The sequence below is a fragment of the Ceratosolen solmsi genome, unplaced genomic scaffold (genome assembly GCF_000503995.2).
Source record: "Ceratosolen solmsi marchali unplaced genomic scaffold, CerSol_1.0 scaffold35, whole genome shotgun sequence".
NCBI lineage: Eukaryota > Metazoa > Arthropoda > Insecta > Hymenoptera > Agaonidae > Ceratosolen > Ceratosolen solmsi.
This window is the reverse complement of record NW_011948423.1, coordinates 4,244,089-4,270,478: the sequence shown is the minus strand read 5'-3', so window position 1 is coordinate 4,270,478 and position 26,390 is coordinate 4,244,089. Positions and strand designations below refer to the sequence as shown.

The window sequence follows — 26,390 nt, the reverse complement described above, 5'->3', positions numbered from 1 at the left end:
GATGCATTTACGTACTTTATTCTAAATCATTAAGTATTTATGAGATTACGCGACTCTTTCTTTATTTAAGAGGAAAAATGTTTCGTTTAATATTGACCGTCAAAGCAATGTAATGCAACATGAAATAGTACGTAAACATGAAAAAGAGACGATTATCGGCTTTTCATTCATAATGCATATATGTGCCTCGTCATATAAGCAAAAAGCTCCTTTCTAGTTGAAGCATCTGAGATTATAGTAGTTTATAAAGAAAAAAAGAAGAGAAAAAGGAAAAAAAATGTTAAAAAAGAAAAAAAAGAAAGAAAAAAAAACTAGAGAAAAGAATGAAAAAAAAAAAAATATATAATTATCGAAATCTAAATGTCACCTTGCTTTCGATGTGGGGTGTGCTTGTAAAATTGTCAAAAAATGTTACGAAAAGAATGTAGGTCTTCCGTCAAGGGTGCTTCGGTTCTCCATAAAAATAAAATGTCAAGTATGCTTCATGCCTCACGATATAGATAAATTTTTTATTCGATTAATAAATCCCTGTAAACGGCTATAATGTATTCACACTCGGCTCAATTACCTAAACACTGGCCAGAACTTTTGTATAAAAAAAAAGATATAATAAAAAATAAAGAATATTCAAAACAAAATTCAAAAAAAAACAAAAAAAAAAAAACAAAAAACAAAAAAACAAACAAATTACAATAATAATAATAATTATAACAATAATAATAACAATTTCCTGCGAAGGAGTTGGTCTTTAAATGATCGCTGTCGATATTCGCATGGCAAAGCCAATGCCTAAAAGGAAAGGCAGCTAACTACAAAAACTTGATTGTTACTTGATTGTAATGTTCGCAAGGGCTTAGCTAAATTATGGCAAATCAGGATTAGACAGACAATGAATCAAATTAATGCTAATTAGATTATATTTAATGTATTACTTGTCATTTTTTTATTCCATTAATAAATTAATATCTAATAATAAATGACGAGAATTTAAGGTAATTGTTTGCAGCATTTTCAATATCACAGGAATAATTTCGTAAAAATCACTTCACATTGATCTCAACGCGTTTGTCGATCGAAAAACTTCTCAAACTTGGAAAGTGTACGTGTAAAAGTATTATTATAAAATTCATCGAATAATTGAGATATAAAACGGTACGAATGAGAAACTTCGCCAAATGCACGCTCGTGCGCCCTCCTTTTCGCAATAACAATGCTGAATTGCATAAGTTTATTCATACTTCTAACTGGAATTCATTTTTGTGTGGATCTTCGAAGCAAAGCTCGACGCCAAATTATCCCCTTTCCTTCGCGATAAAACACGAACGACTTCCGAACCTAGAGAAATGAAATCCATAGACACTTAATCCTGCTTAATTTTCAAAATAAAAATACATACAAATAATAATTGACTCTAATGTCAACAATGATATTGTTATAAGAAGCGTAAGGATTTTTTTAGGTTCAACTCACTTTGCGACATGGGTCGTGAAAGTTTCAAATGAATTTGTACAAGCTCCGCGAATCCTTGATGCGATTCCGTCGTCTCAATGTCACAGAACAGTAAAAAGCACTCGGACATAAATCTCGTTCTCAAAAAGTCCTTATCTTTAAGCTCGAACATCACAATCGCATTTTCACGTTTCCTCTGTTCCGGAGTCAATGGACTGAAAAATAATGTATAATTAGCAACTGATTATGATTAGCCAACACTAATTGCGCCACCCATACTTAAAATTATGATTTATTTGGCAGGAGCGAGCGGCGCTTATAACGATTAATCGGTTCCCTCTGTCGGCGATCTCGCCGACGGCATTAAAAATCCACGGATTAACACAGATTTATCTGTTATCCTCTTCCATATTAACCTTCGCGCATGGCCCTTAAAATGACGATCGCTTCGTGTAAATTCCACGCTTCGAAAATGCCGTGCGCTTAATTAGCAACGAGTCTCAATGCACTTTACCCAATTCTCCGAATATAAAGTCTCGCCAACGTATCGTCCCCCCCCCCCTCTACCATTCCACTCCGCCAAGACTCGAGAGTAGCTCATTATCATGGCGCAACAAGCTAATACGCGAAGAGGGGAGGGCGCAGTTCGCGGAATAGGCCTTTTTTTCGCAGGATCGCCGGTGCGGGCAGTGAGGCAGCGAAGGAGGCAGGTAGATAATGAGGGACGGGCCAGTCTGCGAAAATTACGGGGCGAGCGGGAATGCGCCGATGTCGAGACGTCGACGAGGAGAAGGAACCAACCAATCGCCGACATCCCTCTCAGTCTAACCTGGCCCGTGTGTAATAAAACACCGAGGCCCGGCCGGGTGCTTCAGTCATCCGCTAAACTCCCGTCGAGTTCATCGCGCGCTCCTCGTGACCATATGCATAAACAAAAAAAAACAAAACAACAGAAAAACAAAAAAAAAAACAAAAAACAAAAAACAAAAACAAAAAAAAGCAAACAAGAAAACAAAGTACGACGATGTCTCAGCCCGCGATGAGTGTCGCGTGTGCTCGGGCTTGAGACTTTGATTGTTGAGGTAAGACGTTCGGTCCGCGTGCTCTGCCTCCATTTAAGATAGTTGGAAGAGAATTTGCAATTCTTAGGATATTTTAGGTCGCTTTCGCGTGGCCGCCTTAAGCTTCCTTAATATTTAATATTCTTAATATCACTTAATAATCGATGTATTGGCACTTATGGGACCAGTCTTGATCGATTTCACCGTGGCTATTGACCGTTTACAGACTCTCGTTCCTCCTCCCCCCCCTCCCCGCCCCCACCCCCTCGTTCGGCTATAAAATTTTAATAACAAAAAAAGAAAAAAGAAAGGAAAAAGGAGAAGGGACGAAGAGTGCACGCTTTTGCCGACGTCTCGGTTCATTGATAACATTACGAGATATGCGGAGGTTAAGGGAATGGTTTTGAAATCCAGGAAGATGGTTAAATTTGAGCCGGAGAGAACAATATTTCGGTCAATAAAGCGGAAACTTTTCCTCATACGTACATGCTAAAACTTTCGTCGTAAAGCGGAAATAACGTCTCCTTCTGCACGTTCGTTTTGAATGTCTTCATACCTACGAAGATATCTTCGGGAAATAGTCTGATTTTTACATATGAATCACATTTACCTAGAACATTAATTTTTTTTATCGTGAATACTTCGTATCGCATTAGGGGATGGTATTGGAAAGTAGTGGTGAAAGCTTGCCGACCGTTACTGTCAAACGACTTCAAATTTCGTGCGTTGAGTATTTGTAAATTTAGCAAATCGTTGAAGAAATATGCCTTGACCGTGAGTAATCCGTAAGGTTCGCCGAGTATATTGTTTTGTTCCTTCACCCTGTCTACGTAATATTGGTGAATGAGTTCGGTAGTTTCCAGGCCATAAAGCTTCAGGACTTTTTCAATTTTCTCGAGAACTTTTACGTTCGCCAACTCATCCGCTCCGAGATTGAAAAACTGTATGAGAGTGTGCAACGTTTTATGAAGATTCGAGTAAAATGTAGGTGGCCTTCTTCTCTATAAAACACAACGATAACAACGTGTCAACATTATTCTTATGAGGATTAATAGGTAGGTCAGCAAATTTTAATGAAAGACAAAGAGCGCGGCTATAATAATTAGATAAAGAGGAATCGAATTATGATGGTTCCCGATTACGTGAGCACAATCTTGATAAATTCTTTAATAGCACCGTTCAATGTGCAAACGCAATTGTTAGTTAATGATAAAAATCACGAATTTCTACCTCCAAATTGTTGGAAACTAATTGGTTCAGAGAGTCTGCAATTATTTCCCAAATAATCATTAAGATTCTTTGGAAGTTGTCTTCGTTGAGATTATTGTGAAGTGTAATGAGATTGGAGTCCAAGTATTCCATGAGTCTGTCCATTGAATTACTCTTTGAATCTACAAATTCTGCACCCTCCATCAAATACCTTCGTAACAATTTAAACATTGTATAACAATTTAATTACTTTCTCTCTCTCTCTCTCTCTCTCTCTCTCGCTCTCTCTCTCTCTCTCTCGCTCTCACGCAAACGTTCAAAAGCAACGAATTTCATTTAAACCATTATCGATGCAAAACTAATGTTAAATTTTTCGTTTGTTATTATCATTACAAAGAATTCTTAATTTGCAACTTATAAGTGAACGTTCTTTAGCGAGCACGCGCGCTTATTATTTTGTCATTATTTTGGCCAGAAGGATTTCAATTGACATAAAAATAGTATTTGCATTGATTAATGACGGCTCAATGTCAACATCCGAATATCTTTACGCACACATACATAGGCACATAAATACACATGTGCAGCTAGATATGTAGTCGGTTGTATAGTTAGATTGGAATATGCTCGTTTAAAAGAAAGAAAGGAAAAAAAAATTCAGATTAATTCGAAAAGATGTTAAGGAACGGAGAATTCAAAGGCGCAGCTTGTCAAGGACTAAGGACCGAAAAACATTTCATTACCGTTTCATGGCAGGTGTCATTTTTTGGGCTACCGTCTCGAGCATATCGATAATCTTGTTTTTAACTGTGTCCTTGGCGTTGTCGACGATAAGCTGGAGCGTTTGCTTGCAACGCTCAGCATCCTGCTGACTCTTGCTTTCGGCCAAGGCTTCGATGACGCTGTCGAGGCCAAGATCCTTGGAGAGCGGCTCGATCGATGTCCTTATGTAGTCCATGTTGTTGATCGCGTAGCACCAGGCCACCGACACGTCGAATTGCTGCCCATAAACGTTATTCGCATTTTCAATGTCCTGCCGATGCTGGATCTCCTCCGCCTTTTGGGACATTTTATCGACGTACGTGATGCAGCATTTACATATGTCCTAGAGTGACGGATAAATTGCCGGTAAGTTTGACACATTGAGATTTGAAAAGGCTGTTTACATTCGACCGCTAATGGACAAATAATGTTATTTTAAAAGCCTTTAGCATATGGAGAACTTATATACTAAATTATACGTGCGCGTGCGCATACTCATAAAATATATACATTCGTTTTATTAAATGTTGTATTATCGATGTAGATTCTAATTATGTAAATGCAGTTAATTGACATTTTTTAGAATATCAATTGATATTTTTGTGTTTATAAACATTGGCAAGTTTATATATACATTTTGTTATTATTCACGCGGTAGTATCGATTTTCATTCTATTGTTATCTCTAATTATTGAATTATAAATAAAGACAGATGAGATGATCCGAAGGCTGTGTAATATTATTTTCTAATTATAATCATTTAGTAGGATTGCTAAAGTAATATTTTTAATGCAGTATATTTAGATGTAGTTGTGCTCGGCTATTGTTTAAAATATAATTAGGAAATATCAAACAACTCTACATAGAAAATGCAAATTATCGAACGTAAATTAATTAAAAGTGAAAATAATTTTATTGAAAAACTTTATCAAAATTATTTGAAAGAAATGCATAATTTTCCTCATAATTCATCCATGTATCTAATAATATCTAGAATCATGTCATATCTGAGCAAAGTTTATCATATTACTATATAATCGTTGTATGTGTGTGTGTGTGTGTGTGTGTGTGTGTTATTTTATATCGAGAAAACAATGTCTATTTATAATTTTAAGTCTAATTGAACTTTAGCCAATAAAAAGAAATAATAAATTATTAATGAAAATTAGCTATATGAATTACACCAGACCATATTGGCTTGACAAAATACAGTTCATTTATCTCTTATTTATACCTGACATTAATAAAACGACATTTCTAAATATTATGAATTATTGATATGATCCGAAAAATATTTCAAGCTATTATTTCGAGACGGCGTTGAAAAGTCTAATAACAATTATAAAAAATAAATCTGAATCTATCTCCATTTGGCCGTGGAGCCGAATACTTAACACGATCGCCATTAATAAAATATAATTTAATAATATAGGTAAATAGTTCGGGAAAGCTTAACCGTAAATGAAATACTTGCATCAACAATTTTCGCTATAAACGCGTAAGCTCCTTCGATGTCGGGCCAGGCGAGCTGCGTCCAGAAAACCTTAATTTGATAAAAGATTGTTAGAGTGTCGACGGCACTGGAACTATACTGTACGCTCGCGTCGACGGGCTGCAAATTGTCAAATTCAACTGCCCGATCGATTCTTTTCATGGCTTTATAAACTGCTATTTCCAGCCAGTGCGCGACAGCAGCTCTGAACCAATCGTAATAACTCTGCACTTTAATGCTGTCCAAGTCGTCGGGGCAGAAGTTTTGGCCAACCCTGAAAAATTGCGCATTCGTTGGCAAATGCCGGCGACGACGAGGCTTTTATCGCCGAGGACCTCCTAATAAAATTATGAACTTACGCTGCGAATCGCTGAATGGCTAGATAAAGCTCAAAAAGCGTGGTGCCCAAACTTAATTCCGGATCCTCGGATGTTTCGATCTCGATTCTCTTCAATCTCCCGCAAATGTCCTCCACTATCACCATGCACAGATCGCTGACTCTCTTCTCATACATTATGTACAAAGTTTTCGTATACGGGAAGTCGATCGTTCTATAAAATAGTCGTTTCGATTATCGGAGGTAACAATTTCCAATAACTATGAATAAATTATTCGCGTAAAGCGTTTAGGTTGAATTATATCACGCACTTAACGAACAATTTCTCGTATATTTCCATAGCACGTTGTAAATCTATTCTTATTAACTGAATTATCTTGATGTGGTACTTGAGTGCTTCTTCATCGGAGTCTTCCTTCAAGCTGTTATTCGCAACTATGTAGTCGAACCTTCAATCATTAAACGGTATAGAGTGTTTCGATTTAAACTTCCTTAGCTCAACAAAGTGCGAAATAATTGCATGCAAACAAAATTACCATTCGGCTCCACCTCGAATCACAGCGTACTCTAGTGCCTCGGGGACACTAACTCTGTCATCATCCAAAATTTCCGGCGGAAACCATGAATAGATTTTCGTCGGAAACAAATTTACATTTTGCGGAACTTCGAGGGTCGATAATATAGAGATCGTCCTAAAAATCAATTTGTACGCATTATTCTTCACAGTCAGCGATAATACCTCTCGCATTAATTGCCATCGAATATTTCTTCATTTGGATTCTTATCGAGGATGAAATCTCGCCGCGTCGTGAACAAACTCACTTTAACATCCATCTTGACAAGAAATGTCAAAAGAATGTCACGCGCGTCCGTGGAGATAGATAAACGAGCCGCGAACTCCTTCAATGTAATGAAAAAGATTTATAACGTTCGTCGGCATCTTAAACGTTTTTCTCACTTCCGCGAACTTTAAACTAAATTATAATTTAACTACGAAATTCTCCGTAGTTTTGGTACCCTACAAGTGCCCTTAACGTCCTCTTCGCGATCCTAGGCAGACGTACTCTAATAACAAGCATTGCTTATCTCAGAATTAATTGCGAGATATCAAGTAGCGTCGCGAGTATTATTGAGCCAGAATATGAAGCCAAGCTAAGGGGAAGAATGGAGAAGTATCGCGCAATGGGAAAGGTGGCCCGGGCCCCCGAGACTAAGCGTAAATAAATAAGGAAAGAGGGCGTGATCGGTGAATGTGTCGTTTACAACTCACGAGGATGGTCATCGACCGGCACACGCGGCAGGGCCAATCGTCCGTTCGTTTTCCCGTCCCAAGACGAGCGCCAGAAGTCCCGAAGCGAAAAAGTCGGAATCTACTCTCACCTAAGAATAGCGGAGAGTTGTTTAATCGCGTTTTCCTTATCGATCGCCAGCCTCCTGATTTTCCTCAGCACGCCCAATCCCGAGTGGAGAATTCTTCTGGCCGCGTCCCAGAATAGTTTGGTCTGCTCGGCGTTGAGACGGCCGGGGCTCTTGACCGGGACCGCGAGCTCCTCCGCCAGCCGCAGGAAGACGGCGAAGCTGAGCTGATGCTCCTGGTGAACGGCGGCAAACTCGGTCCAGCGAGCGAGTGAGAGGAGCTCCTGACGTAGGCCGCGCTGCACCGCGTGCTGGAGCACGACGACCTCGGCCGCACCGGACCAAGTGCCCTGCCACGCGTACCGCTCGACCTTACGGGCCTCGAGCTCGTGGAGCAGTAGGATGCGCAGTAGGTGCCGGTGCTCCTGGAAGGCGACCTGGACGTTGTGCTCGGTATTGAATGCCAGTCTCACCTTCACCTGGCCCCGGCGCTTCGATTTGTTTTTCTTATCGAGTGACAGCCATAGCACGTTGCCCGTCACTGGAATGTCCTAAGGGGCACGCGCAAATTTGCGAAAAATTATGCGGCCCTCGAGGCTTTTACTTACCTAACACGAAGAAGTTGTGTTGTTCTTATCTTCCGGACACGTAAAAAAATTTCTCTCCCCCCGACTGGGAGCTTTAACGGAAGGGACTTTGTAAATGCCCAAGAACGACGTTGGGGCTAATTAATCTTTTTTTTTTTTTTTTTTTTTTTTTTTTTTTATTTATTTATTTATTTATTTATTTATTTATTTATTAAATTAATTATAAATTAAATATATTTTATTTATTATTAAAAATTAAAAATTATTAAGAATTAAAAAATTAATTATAAATTAATAAAAACTAAATTAATCATAAATTCCACTTAACGTGGATAGAGCTCGTTTTATAAAGAATTAAAATTTTCAAAATTCGTAATAATGGCTGTTAATTGCCGAATACGAGGTCGATGTATCGTTCGGCCAATCTATCGTTCCATTATTTTCCTACCTTGAGCGGTATGCGACTACTGCCGATGAATTCATTGTCGTGATTACCATTAGTAGCGGTAATGGCGATTTCTTTTGCTAATTTCACCAGACCTCGAACGCCTTTGATGCTCTTCACTTTGCTCATTTTTTCGGGCACCGTTTCCGCTGCGTCGAAATCCCTATTGCGTAACGGTCACATTAATTGTATTTCAATGTTTCAACGAAAGCTGATCGAAAAAAAGTATAATGTAAAATACGTATAGCTAGCTCACCATACTTCCAGATACAGCACGTCATTTTCCGGATTATCCAGGGGCCTGAAAATTGTCGGAGCAAGTCAATGTAAATATTATTAGTGCCCTCGGGATTTATTTAAACACTCGTCTCGTCATAGTCACAACGAAATTATGATAATCTGGGAGAGAATTTAACGAAGCGAATTTCACGTAGCGCGTGAATTGAAATTTTTGGCAAAAGTAGCAAAATACCTACATTTCAAAATGCTCTTGCCAAACAGGTGTCAAGGTCTCGGTCTTAACAGCCGTGTTGTATCGTCTTGTCGGTGCCGATTCCAGATATAGAACACAAAATGGGTCGCTTTTCCCATTGGCATCCTTGGAAACTAACTCTTTGGCCTCTATTACTTCTATATTTAAGTGCATTTCGGGTGCCTACGTGAAAACAATCGTCTCGTATAATTATGTTTACAAGTGCATAATTGTAATAGGCAATTTATCAATTATTTATCAATTTACAGGTCGGTTAAGAAAGCCCTAGGCGATGTTCAATTTTAAATTTCAAATTTTTGTTTTACGTTTTAATTTACGAGCACAGCTTATTATTACATTGTCATTTGATTTTACTCTGTTCTCTTTAATTGTTTTTTTTATTTTATTTATTTATTTATTTATATCGATTGATTCTCTAAGCGCAAGAGCACTTTTAGTTGACGATAGTTTATTTCATTTACTAATCCAATTCTCCATCACTCTTGCATAAGACAAAAATTTGATAATCCAATTCTTATTGAAAGATAAATTATTTTTTATGAAATAGAATTAAAATGAAAGTACCTCCATCTGACGCGTCTCCTCCATAACTCTTTCATGAGTTTCATCGTCGATACTAAATGCTTTTCGTAAATATTCGATAATTGCATCTTGTTCTACTTCATCGGCTACGTCAAAACCAATTTGGTGCTGAGTTATGAATAAAAGGGCAGCATAAAGCTCTTCGATCTAGAAATATTTAAAATATTTATACACGAAATTGCGAAAGAGCATCGATTTAATTTTACTCGTTACAAACAAAACAAAAAAATTAAAAAAACAAAAAACTAAAAACAAAAGAAAAAATTATTAATTTCTGCATCTGAAAAATTTCCAATAATTGCCATTTCATTGAAAGATACTTATGCAGCATTTTACGTATAATAATAAAAAATTTTAATGAAAATAAACTAGGCTAACGCACTACGTATGGCCCATATTTCAGCTAAATATAAGAAAATAAATGGCTATATTGAAATGAGAGTGGATTTTTATGTAAAATTTCTGAGTAATGTAGAAGAAAACGATGTTGCATTTTTCGTTGTTTCTTTTCTTTTCTTATTTTTTTTTTTTTTTTTTAAGCAATGTTGAGTTTAATTACAGTCGAATAACAGATGTATTATTTAATCGTCAACAAATCTCGAAGCCCGACAATAAAAATGCGAAATATAAAAACGAGATTTAAAAGTATAAGATACTCATAACAATAAAAAAAAAAAAAAAATAATAATCTACGATCAGCGCTGATCCGAGAGACTTTACGAAAGCATAGGCACAGATCAATTCAAACGCATACATTTATTTGATCGGCAAACCATTAAATAAACAAGAATCTCTAACTCAAGGTCAAAAGCTTTTGAGCACTTTATCGTACTAGACTGTGCGCATTCGTTATCTCGGACGTTACAGCTTAATGATTTATCATTCGCGAGAAAGACAATGCGGAAAAATCGTAGGCTCGCGTTGAGAAAATCTGCAATTTCAGTGGCGCATGCGCGTCCCATCAATTGCAATAGCAGGTCAATCCGCTAATTCACGATGAATTAAGTCGCGGACTCTTAATGGTCGTCGTTTACAAGCCAAAGCGAATTACGCGCCGGACGAATGGACAAAGACGAAGTAACAAGCGGGCGCTTATATTATAATATGCGCGTCCGGTGTCGATGTACTTGCCTCGAAGTATTTTCCACGCCAAACCGGCATGTCTTCGCACAGCCCCGGGCGCAATCGCTGACCCGATATCTTTATATCCCTTAGCGATCTGCTCTTCGGCGTACAGCGGCTCACTTTTCTTGATCACGTCACATGTTCACGATCACGCGGCAATTTTTCTCACGATGCTTTTCCACTTCGATTCCCAGCCGCTGAATGCAGCGACTATTTGGCGATCTACTTTGCACTCGGCGTAAATAAACGATTGAACGGTATCCCTTTGAGCGCGGGTAATTCGATATTTGCGAAGAGTCTTTGTCAACTTAATTCTTCCTACTTAGATTTGCCTTCGTAGAATGGCTTCCCTGTACGACGCCTGTACCAACAATTGTCATTTCTCCTCGAGCTTTAAGAATCGCAAAATTATTAATACTATTACGAGCATTGAATAATTCATACTTGGGACTTTGCATTTTTATTGCATGGAAGCGAAATATTTTTTACAGAATGTTGATTAAAGTGTCATTGCGTTACAATTAACGTACGACGAAACGCACTTTCTATGCTTTTATCATTATCTTCCAATGGAAGTAACCAATAATTTTATTTTCATCGTTTAGAGAAGCAAAATAGATACACATATATACGCATACGCGTTCATTGCTTTCTACAAAATATTCACTTTAATATTGCTTATTTACGACATTATTGCGTACATTATCGTTATATTAGAATATTATGTAATATTAATGGAAGATAGAGTGACATTATTGATTCAATGAAAACCTTGATGCAAGAAGTCTGAAATGCCAAGTGAAATTCATTTAAATGAAATGTTTGTATCTCAGTATAAAATAGTCCAGTAGTTCGCTTTATCTCTCACATAATAGCAATTAGATCATCAATAATGTTTTGCCTTAGAGCAGTAAAAATTCACTTTTCAAACAAAGTCTGCTTACTTGCTCTGTTAGTCGAACATTACAAAATACTTGAAATTAAAATATTTACGCCCTATCATTGTTAATTCATCGCCTGTTTTCGTTAAAATAATAATACACTACTATGAATAATAAAATTATGATACTGAGATTTATTATTTTTTAAAAAGTTTTTAATTATTATTTTGTCAAAAAAAAAAAAAAAAAAAAAAAAAAAAAAAAAAAAAAAAAAATTAAAGATAAATTTTTTACAGATTTTTTTCGGATTTTAGTACCAAGAGCAAATATAAATAACTTCTATGACAATTTGAAAAATATCTTTAAATTCTTAAGAGAACTTTATTATTTTAGTGAATTTGCTACAGCACTGAAAAACAACACTTACACATAAATGAATTTGCTGTTAAAGCATAAAATTCTTTGTTAATGCTCAGACAATAATAAAACCCATGCTTTGTGCTTTCTTAAAATTTAAGACTTGCAGTGGTCTTTATGAATATGAAATTAAATTTAACGATAAAGCACGAAATATTGTAAAGATATTCAATGAGATAATGAGTAATCAACTCGAATTATTTATCCGCAACAAAACTCGTTTCTTACTTTCTACCTTTCTATTATGTCTATTATAAAAACCTTCATACATTGGTTTGAATTTCATGCTTTAAAATGTCCATTGTAAAGTGCATTTTAACGTACTTCTTCTCAATTCTACTCCCACTAATTAACACCCCAAAAAAGAAGCTTCGATTCCCCCACCTCCTGCCCCGGCCCGAATAAACACACTGACGAATGGAAACCCTCGTGCTGCCAATCAACTGTCGCTTAAGCATTGATCATTCGTTCCGTGCTGCTCGAAACCCTCGTACTTTGCACGACAATATTTCACTCTGACAGTCCATAAAGCAACAACGCCCAGAAAGACTCCTTCGCAATGATATCCAATTCCATAATCGCTCTTTTAAAGAGATGAAGAAGCGAGCGATCGGGCCCGAGAGCTTAAACGCTCGTGAAATCCGATCAACAACAGTGAGCAAGGCGCGAACGATCGTTGGCGCGGTTTACTCGTCGTTTGGACCGTCAGCCGCACTAGAATCACTCTAATTGTCGGTCAAACTGAGACTCGAGCCATACGTACGTACTCATGTACGTACAGCGAAAGCTCATGCGCGATAAACGGTTCGAGCCAAGTGCGCCGGGTGAAAGAAATAGTCGAGTTAGCGAATAAAGCTCCGCGAGCGGCCGAGTCCGAGAAGGAGTCCGTGCTGAAGACGATAAGAGCAAACTTTCCGCCCCGGCGGGATCCAACGCCGCACTGAGGGACACCAGGAATAGCCAGTGGTGCGTCCGAGCACTCGGACTTCATGCGCCGCTGCCTCCTCTATTCCCTGATCTATCGCTCGATCTCGCGCCCGAACGAAACTCGCGCCGAGATCTGCGCCCGAGAGACTAACGTGTCGAGCGACTCGCCAATATCGCCAATAGCCAACGGTAGCTGCGCTTCCGGATGCTGTAGCGCCGATTGCGAAAATCCCACGGACGATAATACGCTGACGATTAGGCGCCGATAAACTTCGATCGCTGCACAACCTCGGGATCTCGCGGCAAACTCTCGACACTTGGACGCGGCGCATAACGGGTCGGGAGATAAACGGCCAAGTGCATAATTCTGATGCAATGCCACAGTCTAACCCGGCACCAGTCAGTCGCCCACGCTGAATTCCAATTCCGAGATTTAGCGTGGCGGGAGGGAGGGAGCACTAGGAAAGATCCCCTTAGGACCGGCGAGAGTGGCGGACGGGCGGAATTTTTATCGGTAGACGGTAATACGGGGGCGGGGGGGGGGGGGGGCTTGATGGGGACGGCAATGCGATGCTTCGCAGGCGTTACACAAGCACGGTGAGATAAGCCTCCGCGGGTGACGGAGGGGACGCTGAAAGCTCGGCTTCCCCGTGACGCGCCGAGACTTTCGAGAGGCTAATAATCCGGGGGTCGATATCTTAACCTCGTGAAATCCATCCGCGAGTACGCGAAGAAGCGAGAAAATAAACGACACGCGAATGCTCGAAGATTGGCCTCGTGTTCGCTGCTTTAGCATCATCGTTTCCAGAATCTTTTAATTCGCCGGCAAAGTGCGAATTATTGGTCGGCAAATTTCAAGCGAAATCACTTTATAACGAAGCGGTGATTTTTAACGCCGATTTATCAGGCATCGACAGCTGCCGATTAATCCGCTGATGGACATGTTGGTTTTGATGAGTCAGAGAGTACGAGTGCACGGGAGAATGAGTTTATTTATTGCTAGGTAAGAGAAAATTAAGACATTGTATTTGAGGTGAAAGCATTTTGCATTGTATGTGTATGGCTTCAGGAATTTAAGAAGCACGATGGAAATGCCGTATAAATAGATTTTTTCATCTATTTCAATTATTTTCATCTGCTTAAAGGGTGACTGAACATCTTGAAAGCTCATCGTAAGAAACTAATACGCCATTTCATCGACTCGTTAAAACAACATTTTATGCTTTTACAACCGCCCGCGAAAGCGCGCACACACACACACACACACACACACACACGCACACGCACACATACACACAGACACACGCACACACATATATATATATTATTCGTCATTATATGATTTTCGTTTTAATTATGAAATCTATTTATGCCAGTCACTATCAATTCAAATTTATATATATATATATATATATATATATATATGTACTATATAAAACGGTTAATTAATAACTCGAGACATTAGTTTAAACGGCTGGGCACTTAGAAGATTATTAGATTCTTAAAGACGTTCGCGTAAATACTTGGCTTTTACAAATAGATTTCATGAAGAGTCTATGGTGGACGTTGTGCTCGAGGGCCTTACAAAGTAACATAAATTTATTTCCGCTCGCTCGTAGAATTAATAAATTCCAGGCTGCCGAAAGATAATACTCGATCTTATCGTCAAACTCTCTTCTCATTTTGCTCTCGCATTTACTCACCGACTGCTTTTTGCTCTCGACGCGAATAACCATTGGAACGATAGTCTTCTTCTTTTTCTTTTTACGCGCAACGGCGAAGCCCCGAATTGCCGAGGAACCCAAGACCGGTATTATCACTACTGTTGCCATTGCCTCGACGGCAGTGCACCAAGGCAACTGAGCGACGTAGGCCCTACCGACACGAACCCTCATTTCGAACATCAATAACGGGGAGTCCTGCAATCAATACCAGGACTCGACAAAGGAGAGCCCCACGAATCATTTTTGTATATAGGATTTTAATGCTGCTTTAACGCGCGAGACTGCTCAATCAGTTCTGGCCTCGTGCCATCCTGCCTTTTTCTCGCATTTTATTTCTATTTCTATTTATTTATTTGCCGACCTTTCTTCTTCGTTTTGTGCGTATAAAGTGCGATAGGCCGATGCGCATCCCAGGGCATTATCGTGCAGGCTCGAGCAATATCGCGGAGAATAAATTAAGTAACTCAAACAAAGTCGGAGAGTATGACAAGAACTTGACATTTTATACAGTAAAGATTGCACTATCGATCCGACAACTTTCAAATGCTTCGTGTCCGTATGATAAAAAGAATCGGCAAAGAAATAAAAGTAAAATATACGATAATAATTAAACGTCGTTGAAAGTCTGCAATATAAATAAATGAGTAGTTAGTAACCGAATGAAAAGTCATCTCTATACTTTATTTAGTCAATAGTCATAGAATAAAAAGTTAAAATTACAATTCGATTATGTTGAATATGGATTTCGACGTGCAGCTAGAAAAAGGATTTTTAAATTAAAAATATTTTTTAACTTTCTGTATCGAATGGATCTGGCGTTACGAAATGATTTTTAAATTGTCGTTACGTCCCGTATGAAATTGTGATCTAGAATGAAAATAATCCCCCCCCCCCGCCTCCACTCACCCCGCCGACGCCGCTTAAAAGACATTTTTACTTTTGTTTTTTTTAGCAACATTTTCTCACTTTCGTATATTGAATTTATTTTATAGTTTTAAAATGTCAGATATTTTTATGTACTTCTACAGACCGATAATATTTGTCTAAAATATCGTACGACACAGGTAACTTGAACTAAAAGCTTTTTCCTTATAAGGACAAATTTATTGTATGCATTGAAGATCCGAATCATCTTGCATTATACGACTTTTTACGTCAATGTAAGTATTGTATTTTGTTGTAAAGTTTTTATTATGGAGCATTATTATCCTTCGCAATTTTCAATATGTCCGAAGTAAAATACACAAGGAACGAATGACTATTAAGCTTTGCAAATGAAAATAAACATTTTGAAATAAAGGCCATAATAGTTCAATAATCGAAGCAATAAATAAATATGTTATGTGACGACTATTCTCAAATATTTGACAATTCTCACAAAATGAAATATTTTCAAATGAAAGTAATAAAAGAAACAGCAAATTTTTCAGTCAAATTAATAACAAATACATGATCGATAGCTCGTATAACCGTATTCCAATGATCCTTTATTATAATTATCCAAAGTGTTTTTTTATTATTTGTAATTATATTTTGCGTATATAAGAAACAACACGTGTATTAATTATTCATTCAATTTGTGCACGAAACAATTATTGCTCTCTCTCTCCCTCTCACTCTCTCTCTCTCTCTCTCTCTCTCTCTTTTCTTTAATTTCTTTCTTATTTATTTAATCATTTATTTATTTGCCTATTTCACTAAATAATGGAATAAATAAATAATTGCATGATTATATGAATATAAGGATAGAATTAAGACTTCTGTTGTGCCATGCCCGATATGAAATTGTCAGTATAAAGGAAAATAATTTAATTATCTATAATTCGAGAATACAGAACAGCCCCTTTGAAGTACTAGGCAATTAGATCTTTCAGCAATCTTTACTGATAATGAAGAGGCCGACTGCAAATAAAATTAAGGAAGACTAATGGTAAATGACGAAATTAATAAATATTTTACGAGCTGAAAATACCGTTTAATTCACATTATTCACAAGCTTAGGACAATTAATCGGATTATTATTGTAAAGAGGCAATCATATTTACGTTTCCTTAATACATATTTTATTGTTAAATAATTTCATAAAGAAGGCGATAAATTTACAAAATATTTTTGACATTCTAATAGTATCTTTACATCCCTATCTATTTATATTTGTTGTTATAATTATTATAGGTATTATCGTTAATAAAAAATTTTATACGGATATCATGAAGATATTAATCTTACAATAAATATTGAAAGAATCGTGAGAGAGAAAAATCTTGAGAGAATTGTGAATCAATGAATGACAATCCTTATAATGGTCAATAATACACTAGAGTAAAGTATCAGAATCCTTAAATATTTGATGAACGAGGATTTATTATTTTGAGATTAATCATCGCAATCTGTCAATCGATACAACTTCAATAATAAATTCGATTGTTCGTTTGTTTAATTCGGCAAGCTTTATAAGTTGCCGTAATTGTTTTTGATATTGAATCTAAAAATGGCCCTAATTCCAAATGTTTCGAAAGACGTAAAAAATGTTCGTACTTATCGTTAGGAATGTTCGGAAAGATCCATAATAACCATTTTCAATACTTATTATATTTAGAAATTGAAAATAGTTATTTTAAGTCGTGTGCGCGCGTGTTTGAAAATACCAATGTTATTAATCGTCGAAAGCCTTTTCGTTAGAAGACTTTTATCTATATAATTGCGAAAAGTACCAATGATCGAGAAATATGCTTGCCAAGAAATAGAAGCTTTTTGAAATTAGTCGATTGGAGAAATAGTTGTGACTTTATGATGTTGGGGAAGTAAATTTTCACGCCCGAGGCTACACTTGGATTGAGTAACGCAGGTAAAATGCAGCTTCTATCATCCATCTGAGAGTGTGGAACATTGAAAAGTGACTTTGCACACAGTAGGATCGGATAATAATCTGAAAAGCTATTTAATAATTCATAATAGTCGGCCCTTCCCGGGTATGACATTTCATTTTTCCTTCCCTCTAGGCAATCCCATTCCCCTCCTCTTCAACCTCTCATAAAAGCGATAAAGAAATGTTCGCACCAAGAGGCGAGAAGTGCTAAATTTAGTCGGGCATCTCCATTGGCATTCTGAACGAGCGGTGGATCATCCTGTGTTAAGCAAGGTCAGCGACTGAGTCCGAATACTCACGTTAAGCCCAACGGACTCGGCGACGACGTCGTACACTGTCTCGTGCTCCTCGGACTCGCTGTCTGTCTCGGGCACGGCCTTGTCCCCTCCCCTCAGGCAACTCTCCCGCTCCGCGTAGAGCGCATCCCTCTCCTCGACCACGCAGAAGTTCTCGTCCTCGTTGTCGGCGACTGGGGGGCAGCCCTCGGACTCCTCAGCCCCCGGAGGCGGCAAACTTTCCTCGAGTTGCTGCTCCTGCGCCCTCTCAGCTAGACGGGTGCCGAGCTTCTCGAAGAAGCTACCATCCTCCTCTTGGATCCTTGTTCAAACAGATGCTCGCTTAACATCGGCCCTCGTTAAAAGTCACGCGCGCTCAAGTATTTTTACGGAGGGCACTTTCGCCACGAAGATACATGCGGGTCTCGAGCCTCTCGCTTGCATGCCACGCAACGCAATTGCTCGGGTCGCCCTAGGAATTCCAAACACTCCCGTAAGGAATAATTAGCTTAGCCGTTGCGGCGAATCCGTTAATGGACCGACTCGCAGCCTGACTATCGTCCGCTATAAGCCGCTGCTTACGCTTTTATATTTTTAACTACATTTCAGCGATCTTCGGTGCCGATCCAAGCTGATCTGCTTTCGATCAAACTCGCCGGATACTTGCTTACTCGAGAGAAATCGTGATGAGACGCACAGAATTATTCTTATTGTTAGTCTAGCGCTGCTCAAGATTCTTAAGTAATTGAAAACATTGGGAAGTTGCGAATTCAATGTACGTAAGCACTTAAGATTAGGAGTAGTTTTTAAAGTTGGCTAAACGTTAGTCTCGGTAATTGGCAAACATCTCTGCGTATAATTATAAGTAATTAAATGATATGATTAAATCATAATTTACGTAATGCACGTTATTTTATAAATCAATTTGAATATTTTACGGAAAAATTATTCTCAGGTTTAACCAGAATGTAATAATATTCCAACAATAGGAGAGACCTTCAAAAACAAAAAAAAAAAAAAAAAAAAAAAAAAAAAAAAAAAAAAAAAAAACAGTGTTTCCAATGTACGAATGGAGAAAAACAAATACATTTTCATTTTATCTCTAATGCCGAATGAACATTGTGTTAATATTTGCTAAACTACAGACATTTAAAATAACACGATACTTTCTTTAAACATTATCTGGATTGAAATTTTGTCCATTGCTTATCGTACAATTAATATATTACGATCTAATAGATAATAAAAGATAAACAGCTGACAGCTTTTTAAAATTATGTTTACCTTTTCATGATTTATGATGCATCGTGTATTTCTCTTTTAATATATTCATATAATTAAATTAAATTTATTGCTTGTATTTATAAGCTACCATGCTATAAAATGTTTAAAATATTGATCAATTAATAAACATCGACTAAATATATTTCTAATTAAATATTATAATTCCTGAATAATGTTTAAAAATCTTCATTTTTAATACATGTATGTGTTATAACGGCCCAATCTATTAATGATAAATAAAACTTCTTGGTAGAGATTAATAAATCTTACAATATTAAGAGCAGATATAATTTACTCAATATTAGAACAATTGACTAAAACCTTTTTGTACTAAATATTACATGTACTTTAAATTACACGGTTTCACTGACAAGAAAACCAAGTTGTTCCTCGTAGTAAGTATTTTGTGGAAAACTATTTTAAAACTACATAAATTTCACATATCGATTTGCACTTTAAATTGTTTATGTATACCAATGGAGTAAGAAAATATCTATAATATGAATGAGTAAGTGAGCAAGCCGAACTTTTACCATTACTTGACTCCAAGCCGATCTTAAATTACAAAAATTTCGTTTAACTATCTGAAGGAAAAATTGAATCGGAGAATGATGAAAGTAGATGCTGACCAAGTTTTATAAGGCAAGAGTTTGCCGTGGCCTTTTCTAAATTATTTCCTTAATTTTCCTTACTATTATTTTACGGAACGACATTATTTAATTTATACATTTCTTATGAATTCTTATGAATTCTGATTACTGAAACGAACTGTTGTCATGAACGATTAATTTTATTGACTTGTCCTTAAAAATTGACGATTAAAAATAGAATTAAAACTTTTAGCTAATCAGTTTATGCACCAAATTCGATGATAATGAAGAACATGAAACTTGCTTTAAGGATCCATAAAAATATAGATTAAATAATTCTCATAGTCTTATTTCGAAATAAGAAGTTATTGTACACGAACACTGCATTTGAATAATCATGTTGTACGATTTATTTTTCAGTAATTTTACTCGGCACTAGCCCTTTTTTATTATTATTATTATTATCATTGTTGTTGTTGTTGTTGTTGTTGCTGTTGTTGTTATTGTTGTTGTTTTTATTATTATTATTATTATTATTATTATTATTATTATTATTATTATCATTTATTATTATTTATTATTATTTATTATTATTAATTATTAATTATTATTAATTATTAATTATTATGAGGCTTTAATTTAGCTGAATTGTCGTTTAAAGGTGCTCGCTCGTTCGTAATAATTTCCTGCACTTCGCGTTAAAAGGAACAAAAAACATTGCGTCGATAATCACTCGCTAGTTACTTGGTCAGCCAACTTCTTCTTCATCTTCTTCTTCCGTACGCTCCACGATAAAAACATTTCATCGCATCGAAAGGAAAAACGAAAAGAACGCGAAAAGCCCGTAAAAATACTTGTATGCCTTGAGTTATTGCGCGTGCAAATTACATGACATATTATTACATTCTCAGTGTCGTCGCAATGGTGTTAGTGAAACGGTGGGCCAACTTTCGCATGACTCTCGCCCAACAGCATACAGATAGATCACTCTCGGATGATAATCCACCAATTCTCCACGTGAATTACAGCAGTCGCAGCCCGCGCGTGTACTAACTGACTAACCTACTAGCAGCCATTCGTGCTTACTACTTTTCGAAATGTACCGCCAACCTGTACATCGCGCATCATAGGTTCGCGTATTCACACACAGTCGAGCGTAGGCGCGACACAAATCCCTTGCGCCGAGCGTCTGTGACATCCGTCGGCGGTTACACGGGGAATATTGACGAATTATTGTGCGAGCGATGAGTCGAATGAGGAGGAGCGCGAAGCGAGAGTATCGATAAGCCAGGGAAATGTCGAAATTCTTTTAGTACTTGTAAAGATGATTTGTACAAGGCGAATTAATAGCCCTGTAAATATGAGAGATTATGAGATATTTTCTTTACGTGTGTGGGGTTAATTTTTATTGCACATCCATTGAACCGTCTTATGTTGGAAAATGATTATACTAAGCAATGGGGTGAATGGAAATTAATGTGATTTATGCCCGGTTGATTGGCTTAAGCCGATACAATAAAGCAACGACATTTATTCCTCACTGTGCATTTGTATTGTCTCAGCGATGATAATATAATAAATTTCGATGTCAAGTCAGTAAAAATAATTTTATTACAAGTATTATCATTGTAATGTTAAAACAAATCTAGGAAATAATATGAGTCACACAATAAAACATCTGGAAACAATAAATGATATTTGAAATGGAGTTGGCTATTTATTTTTCACTTTATAGCCTCATATCAGGTATTCGTATTCGTATTCGTACGACTGATAAATCCATAATCAGGGATAGAATAGACTTATTTATACATAACCATTAACTCATGAGTCAAAAGCACAATTCCAAAATCTTTTCTGATATTACGCTATTTTTAACCCAAGAGTCTACTTTAAACGATAAGGCGCTTCCACTCTCATTAAAAATCTCTGAAAATTAAAGACGGACGGGGCCAATTCTTTTATTTCGAGCAGGACTAAGTTTAAAATACGGACGTATAATATTAAGATTTTTTTTTATTATTGTTTCAAGAGTCATTATTGTTCCGATAAATGGAATTTAATTGAGCATTTGAAAATTCTAAAATTACCTAATAATTTTTAAAGTATCACATTGGAAATAATAAATATTGCTTCTGGAATAATTTCAAAGTCTATTTTAATTGCATTCCTTTAATGTTTATTTAAAATTAATTATCCCCAATCACATAATACATCATTTTAAAATAATTTCAACTAAAATCTCCATAAGTTAATTCAAACGTCCTGATATATCCTAATCACCAATTATGCCGCTACTTAAATTACACTGATGCAGATAATTTTTATATTTACCGTTTTTTTTTATATAATTAATTTTAATAATTGTACTGAAGATTTTTCAATTTCATAATTGTCCCTTCAAATAGATGTATGAGAATGAGATAGATAAACTCTTTCAATAAATTGCCATAGAACCAGCCATACAACCATCAGAAAAATTATTACCACTAATGTAGTTTTTCCAATTTTTTCTATAAAATTACCGCATTTTTAAGAAAAATATACTTTATTTTATGAGGAAAAAACAAACAAACTATGTACTATTTCAGTATTGATTCCACGATTATAATTGTCTAGTAATCTCTATTAATTGTGCACATAGGCATGTTGTACTACTACATTATTACATGGTACTATAATTATTCAATAATATTAAATTCCATAGAAAATGACTGATTATTTATTATATCAATCAAATCACTAAGTTAAAATAAGGTCAAAGTTTTTCACATTACAAATATATTTATAAATTCCGGTAATTACGTGTTATATTCAACAAAAAAATTTTATACTCGTTTCTTTAAATGCCAGACAATTCAGAAAAACTTATACGTTAATTTTAAATATTTTTTTTTTTTATAATCCATGTCAATGCAGATCTTTTGTAAGACAAGAATTGGATTTCTCCATCCCAATAAATATGTTGATACATTTTTTTTTTATTATTTTTATTAATAAAATTTTATACAATATCTAATTAAGTATAGAATGGTTAATGACAATTCTATTTTTATATTCTCAATTAATCAGTGCCATAGTTTAAAATTACATTATTAACCGCCTTATCCTCTACAATTATAACAGTTTCCCGTAAATACAGTTTACGAGACTATATTTTCCTATTATCGATATTTTTCTATTTGATCGATAAAAAGTACTTTATTACTTTATTGAGCATTATGATCCATTAGGTTGTAAAGTGAAGAATATTTAGAAAAAATATTGAACGTAAAATTTATTCTTGCTATTTAAAAATATCATTGATCACGAATTTTCATTATTCCCATTAGGAGTATAAATCTAAAAATCACATATATCAAACACATACTAAATTAATATCGATTAAAAAATAATTTTTTTTTAAATAATAGCGGACTCTAGACAATGGCATTAAACGTCATTGCCTTACATTATATTAAAGAGGCAACAACAATAGTTCAGAATTATAATTTTGATTTGTAACTGATTAAATTTCAGCCCTATATATATATATATATATATATATATATATATATATATATATATATATATATATATATGGTTGTTGTTGTTGTCATTGTTGTTAAAAGTAAGTTAAAAGATCGTACTCTTCCTTACTAAATTAGTCGATACCAGAACTATTTGTAAGAGCTTTAAAATTTTACGAACCAAAATGTAATAACGAGTTTTCCCACAGGTACAAGTAGCCAAATAAAATTTAATATTAATTAATGAAAAGTAGTGAATGTTAGATTAAAAATGTAATGAGTAGGAGTACTTATTTTCATTGTTTGTATTCCCTGTCAAGATGTTTCATCATTTTCAATGTGCATTTGAATACACGTGACAATAGATACTTTATTAATACAATTTGAATATTTAAAATAAATTTTTACCACCAAACTACTTGGAAGTTGGCGTGGAAAGCAACCTTGAATAAAACAAAGTTTTAGGTCATGCTAACGTACTACATTTTGTAAGCCAACTTGTGTATCACAAAAAATTGTCCTACTACTGATGATTTTTAAATTAACTTTCTCATGAGAGATAACACATTATGGCCAATCTAATTTATAAAATGGATTATTTATAATAGACATGTCTCGTGTAACAATTTTAATAATTACTCAGTCAATAGTAACTTTTTCTCATATAAGTCAATTGAATGTGAATATGAAGAAAATTAAAGTACAGACTGAATAGAGTTGAAAATTAACAATATAAACGATGTAAGATGATAGTTATACTGTTAGCACAATTATAAATTATGTATTCCGATGACAATGACGCGCATCAATAGCACAGACGTAATAGTTATAATGTTGTAACTGGGTAATCCATTTAATCTGAGCGTTTATATCTTCCTATACATTTTCTCAATATTCAACACATTTTCGTAATGAATGCAAATATGGACAATCCTTTCGTTCAAAATATTTGCATAAGACGATTTCAATGTACGTGTGAACTATCAATTTCTTCAGAAACTAATATTTGGGTCTATATTATTCGATAATAGAAATATATGTGTGCGTAAAACACGTAATGTGTGAATAAATACTAATTTAATTCCACTTTCCAAATAAAACATACATTCAAATAAACTCAAATAAACTCATATCAGCATCATGATTAAATTATTTAAATAATATCAATGTACATAACTAATATCCGGATGTAGTTTTGATCTTAAATTTTTTTTATTTTTATTTAGAATTTTAACATGTATATTTGACTTTTGACTTTGTGCAGGACTTTCATAAGTAATATATATATATATATATATATTGAATTAATTTACAACGGAAATATTTTCTACAAATGATATTATATTATATGTTCCTCTGACAATTAAATCTATTGTGAATTAAAAAAAAAACAAATAGATAAAAAAAAAAAAAAAAAAAAAAAAAAAAAAAAAAAATTTTCCTTTTTTTTTTTTTTTTTTTTTTTTTATCAATCGAAATATTCATGATCTAAAACTTTGTAACAAATGTTAAATACTTGATTCTTAACTTCTATCCATGATAAGTATTCGATTTAGATTTTTGTTGTTTTTTTTTTGCTTTTTATTTAATTTAATAAACATTCGTTTTCATGTTTTATGTGAAAATCATCATTAAAACTCGATAGCTCGTTATTTATAATTATCGCAGCTATTCACGTGAACCAGATTAAATTTGTTATTGTGTTAAAATGCGTTGTGTCAGAAATTTTAACAAAATTTAAAAGATTTTAATCAAATTGTTTATCTAAAAATATTTATTTGAATTAACGATAAAAACGGGGCCATCGCTGCTATCGCAGCGATTGTTTTCTCAACAGAATTGCCGTCGCCAGAATTTTCTCAGGCTTATTAGAATAGGAGTACTACATTTAATTCTATTAACAATAAAGGAAAAATAAGAATAAGTAGAGGCTTGAAAAAGACTGTTTACACTTGTAAGACTATTTACATTAAATGCGTGCTTACCGTGTATTACTGTAATTAAAAAAAAAAAAAAAAAAAAAAAAAACAATGACTTGCTCAACATCACAAGTATTTTACCATCTCTCACCATGAGCAAATTATTCATCGATCCTTGGATAAAGACTTAACGATAATATACAACATTAATTACATTCACGATTCACGTTTACCATGCGCTAATATAGCTAGCGATGCCGTGAGCCTTATGACGACAGACCTTTCACCTACAACATGTCCGATGACTCAAAATACCAAAATAACCCAATAAAGAATTACGTTGTGGAGCCTCGAGAGTCGAGAGAGAGAGAGAGAGAGAGCTCAATCCACAAATATACAATACAATTTTTCTACTCGCCTCCAAATTTCATTCTCTTTGCCATTCCACATGGACTTTCTTTTTCCTCAATCCTACACAAGCCCATGTATTAATCTAGGCTGCTCCTATTTATTTATCGAAAATATTAATTTATGTATGTTACATGAAAGATCGAGATTGTTAAGATGGGCTGTGATTGGGCTGGAAAATAAGTTTGATTGGCGGTATGCTCGCAATTTACCAAACGCTGCTCATAATACAAGTTTGGACTTTCTTACCCGTTGCACACGCTTATTTACCTGCTCTCGTGACTACTACGAATTTGCCGTCCCCTCTGTTTCCTCTCGGTCTCCTCCATCACCTTGTGGTAAAAGTCCTTCCACATCTTCTCCTCGTCCATTATTCGTGTCTCGGAGCTACCGCTTGCGGAACTGCACAAAGTCGCGCGATTTACGTACTAACGAAAACTTTCTCCGGCGATGGCGAATACGCAGAGTAGGCCGCGCGCGTGTGCGTGCGCGCGTGTACGTGTATAGGACAGTCCGAATAGTGTGTCATTAAGGTGTGAGTAGGAGTCCGTAGACAATGGGAGCCAAAAAATAGTGACAGGCTCGCGATGAGGTGCGTAATCGTTTATTCTTCAAGCGCAAATGATAAAAGCAAGGCGCGTCAGCGCTACAAGAGAAGAAGCAAATGAAGCGAATCGAGCCGGTGATTG

At 35.6% G+C, this 26,390-nt stretch overlaps 1 protein-coding gene across 1 annotated transcript; it reads right to left on the bottom strand.

Moving 5' to 3' along the window:
* Positions 1 to 714: 714 nt before the first annotated feature.
* Positions 715 to 26,390, bottom strand: stac (C2 and C2B_Munc13-like domain-containing protein staccato). Its single transcript, XM_011499546.1, has 17 exons — positions 25,972 to 26,390; positions 18,016 to 18,313; positions 9,756 to 9,920; positions 9,175 to 9,353; positions 8,955 to 8,999; positions 8,702 to 8,861; positions 7,691 to 8,217; positions 6,847 to 7,002; positions 6,622 to 6,759; positions 6,333 to 6,524; positions 5,956 to 6,247; positions 4,463 to 4,824; positions 3,741 to 3,930; positions 3,205 to 3,511; positions 2,997 to 3,120; positions 1,471 to 1,664; positions 715 to 1,335 (listed from the first exon to the last, which is right to left on the bottom strand). Exons 1-17 carry the CDS (start codon positions 26,070 to 26,072, stop codon positions 1,241 to 1,243), a joined length of 3,525 nt encoding a protein of 1,174 aa, XP_011497848.1. The 5' UTR covers positions 26,073 to 26,390; the 3' UTR covers positions 715 to 1,240.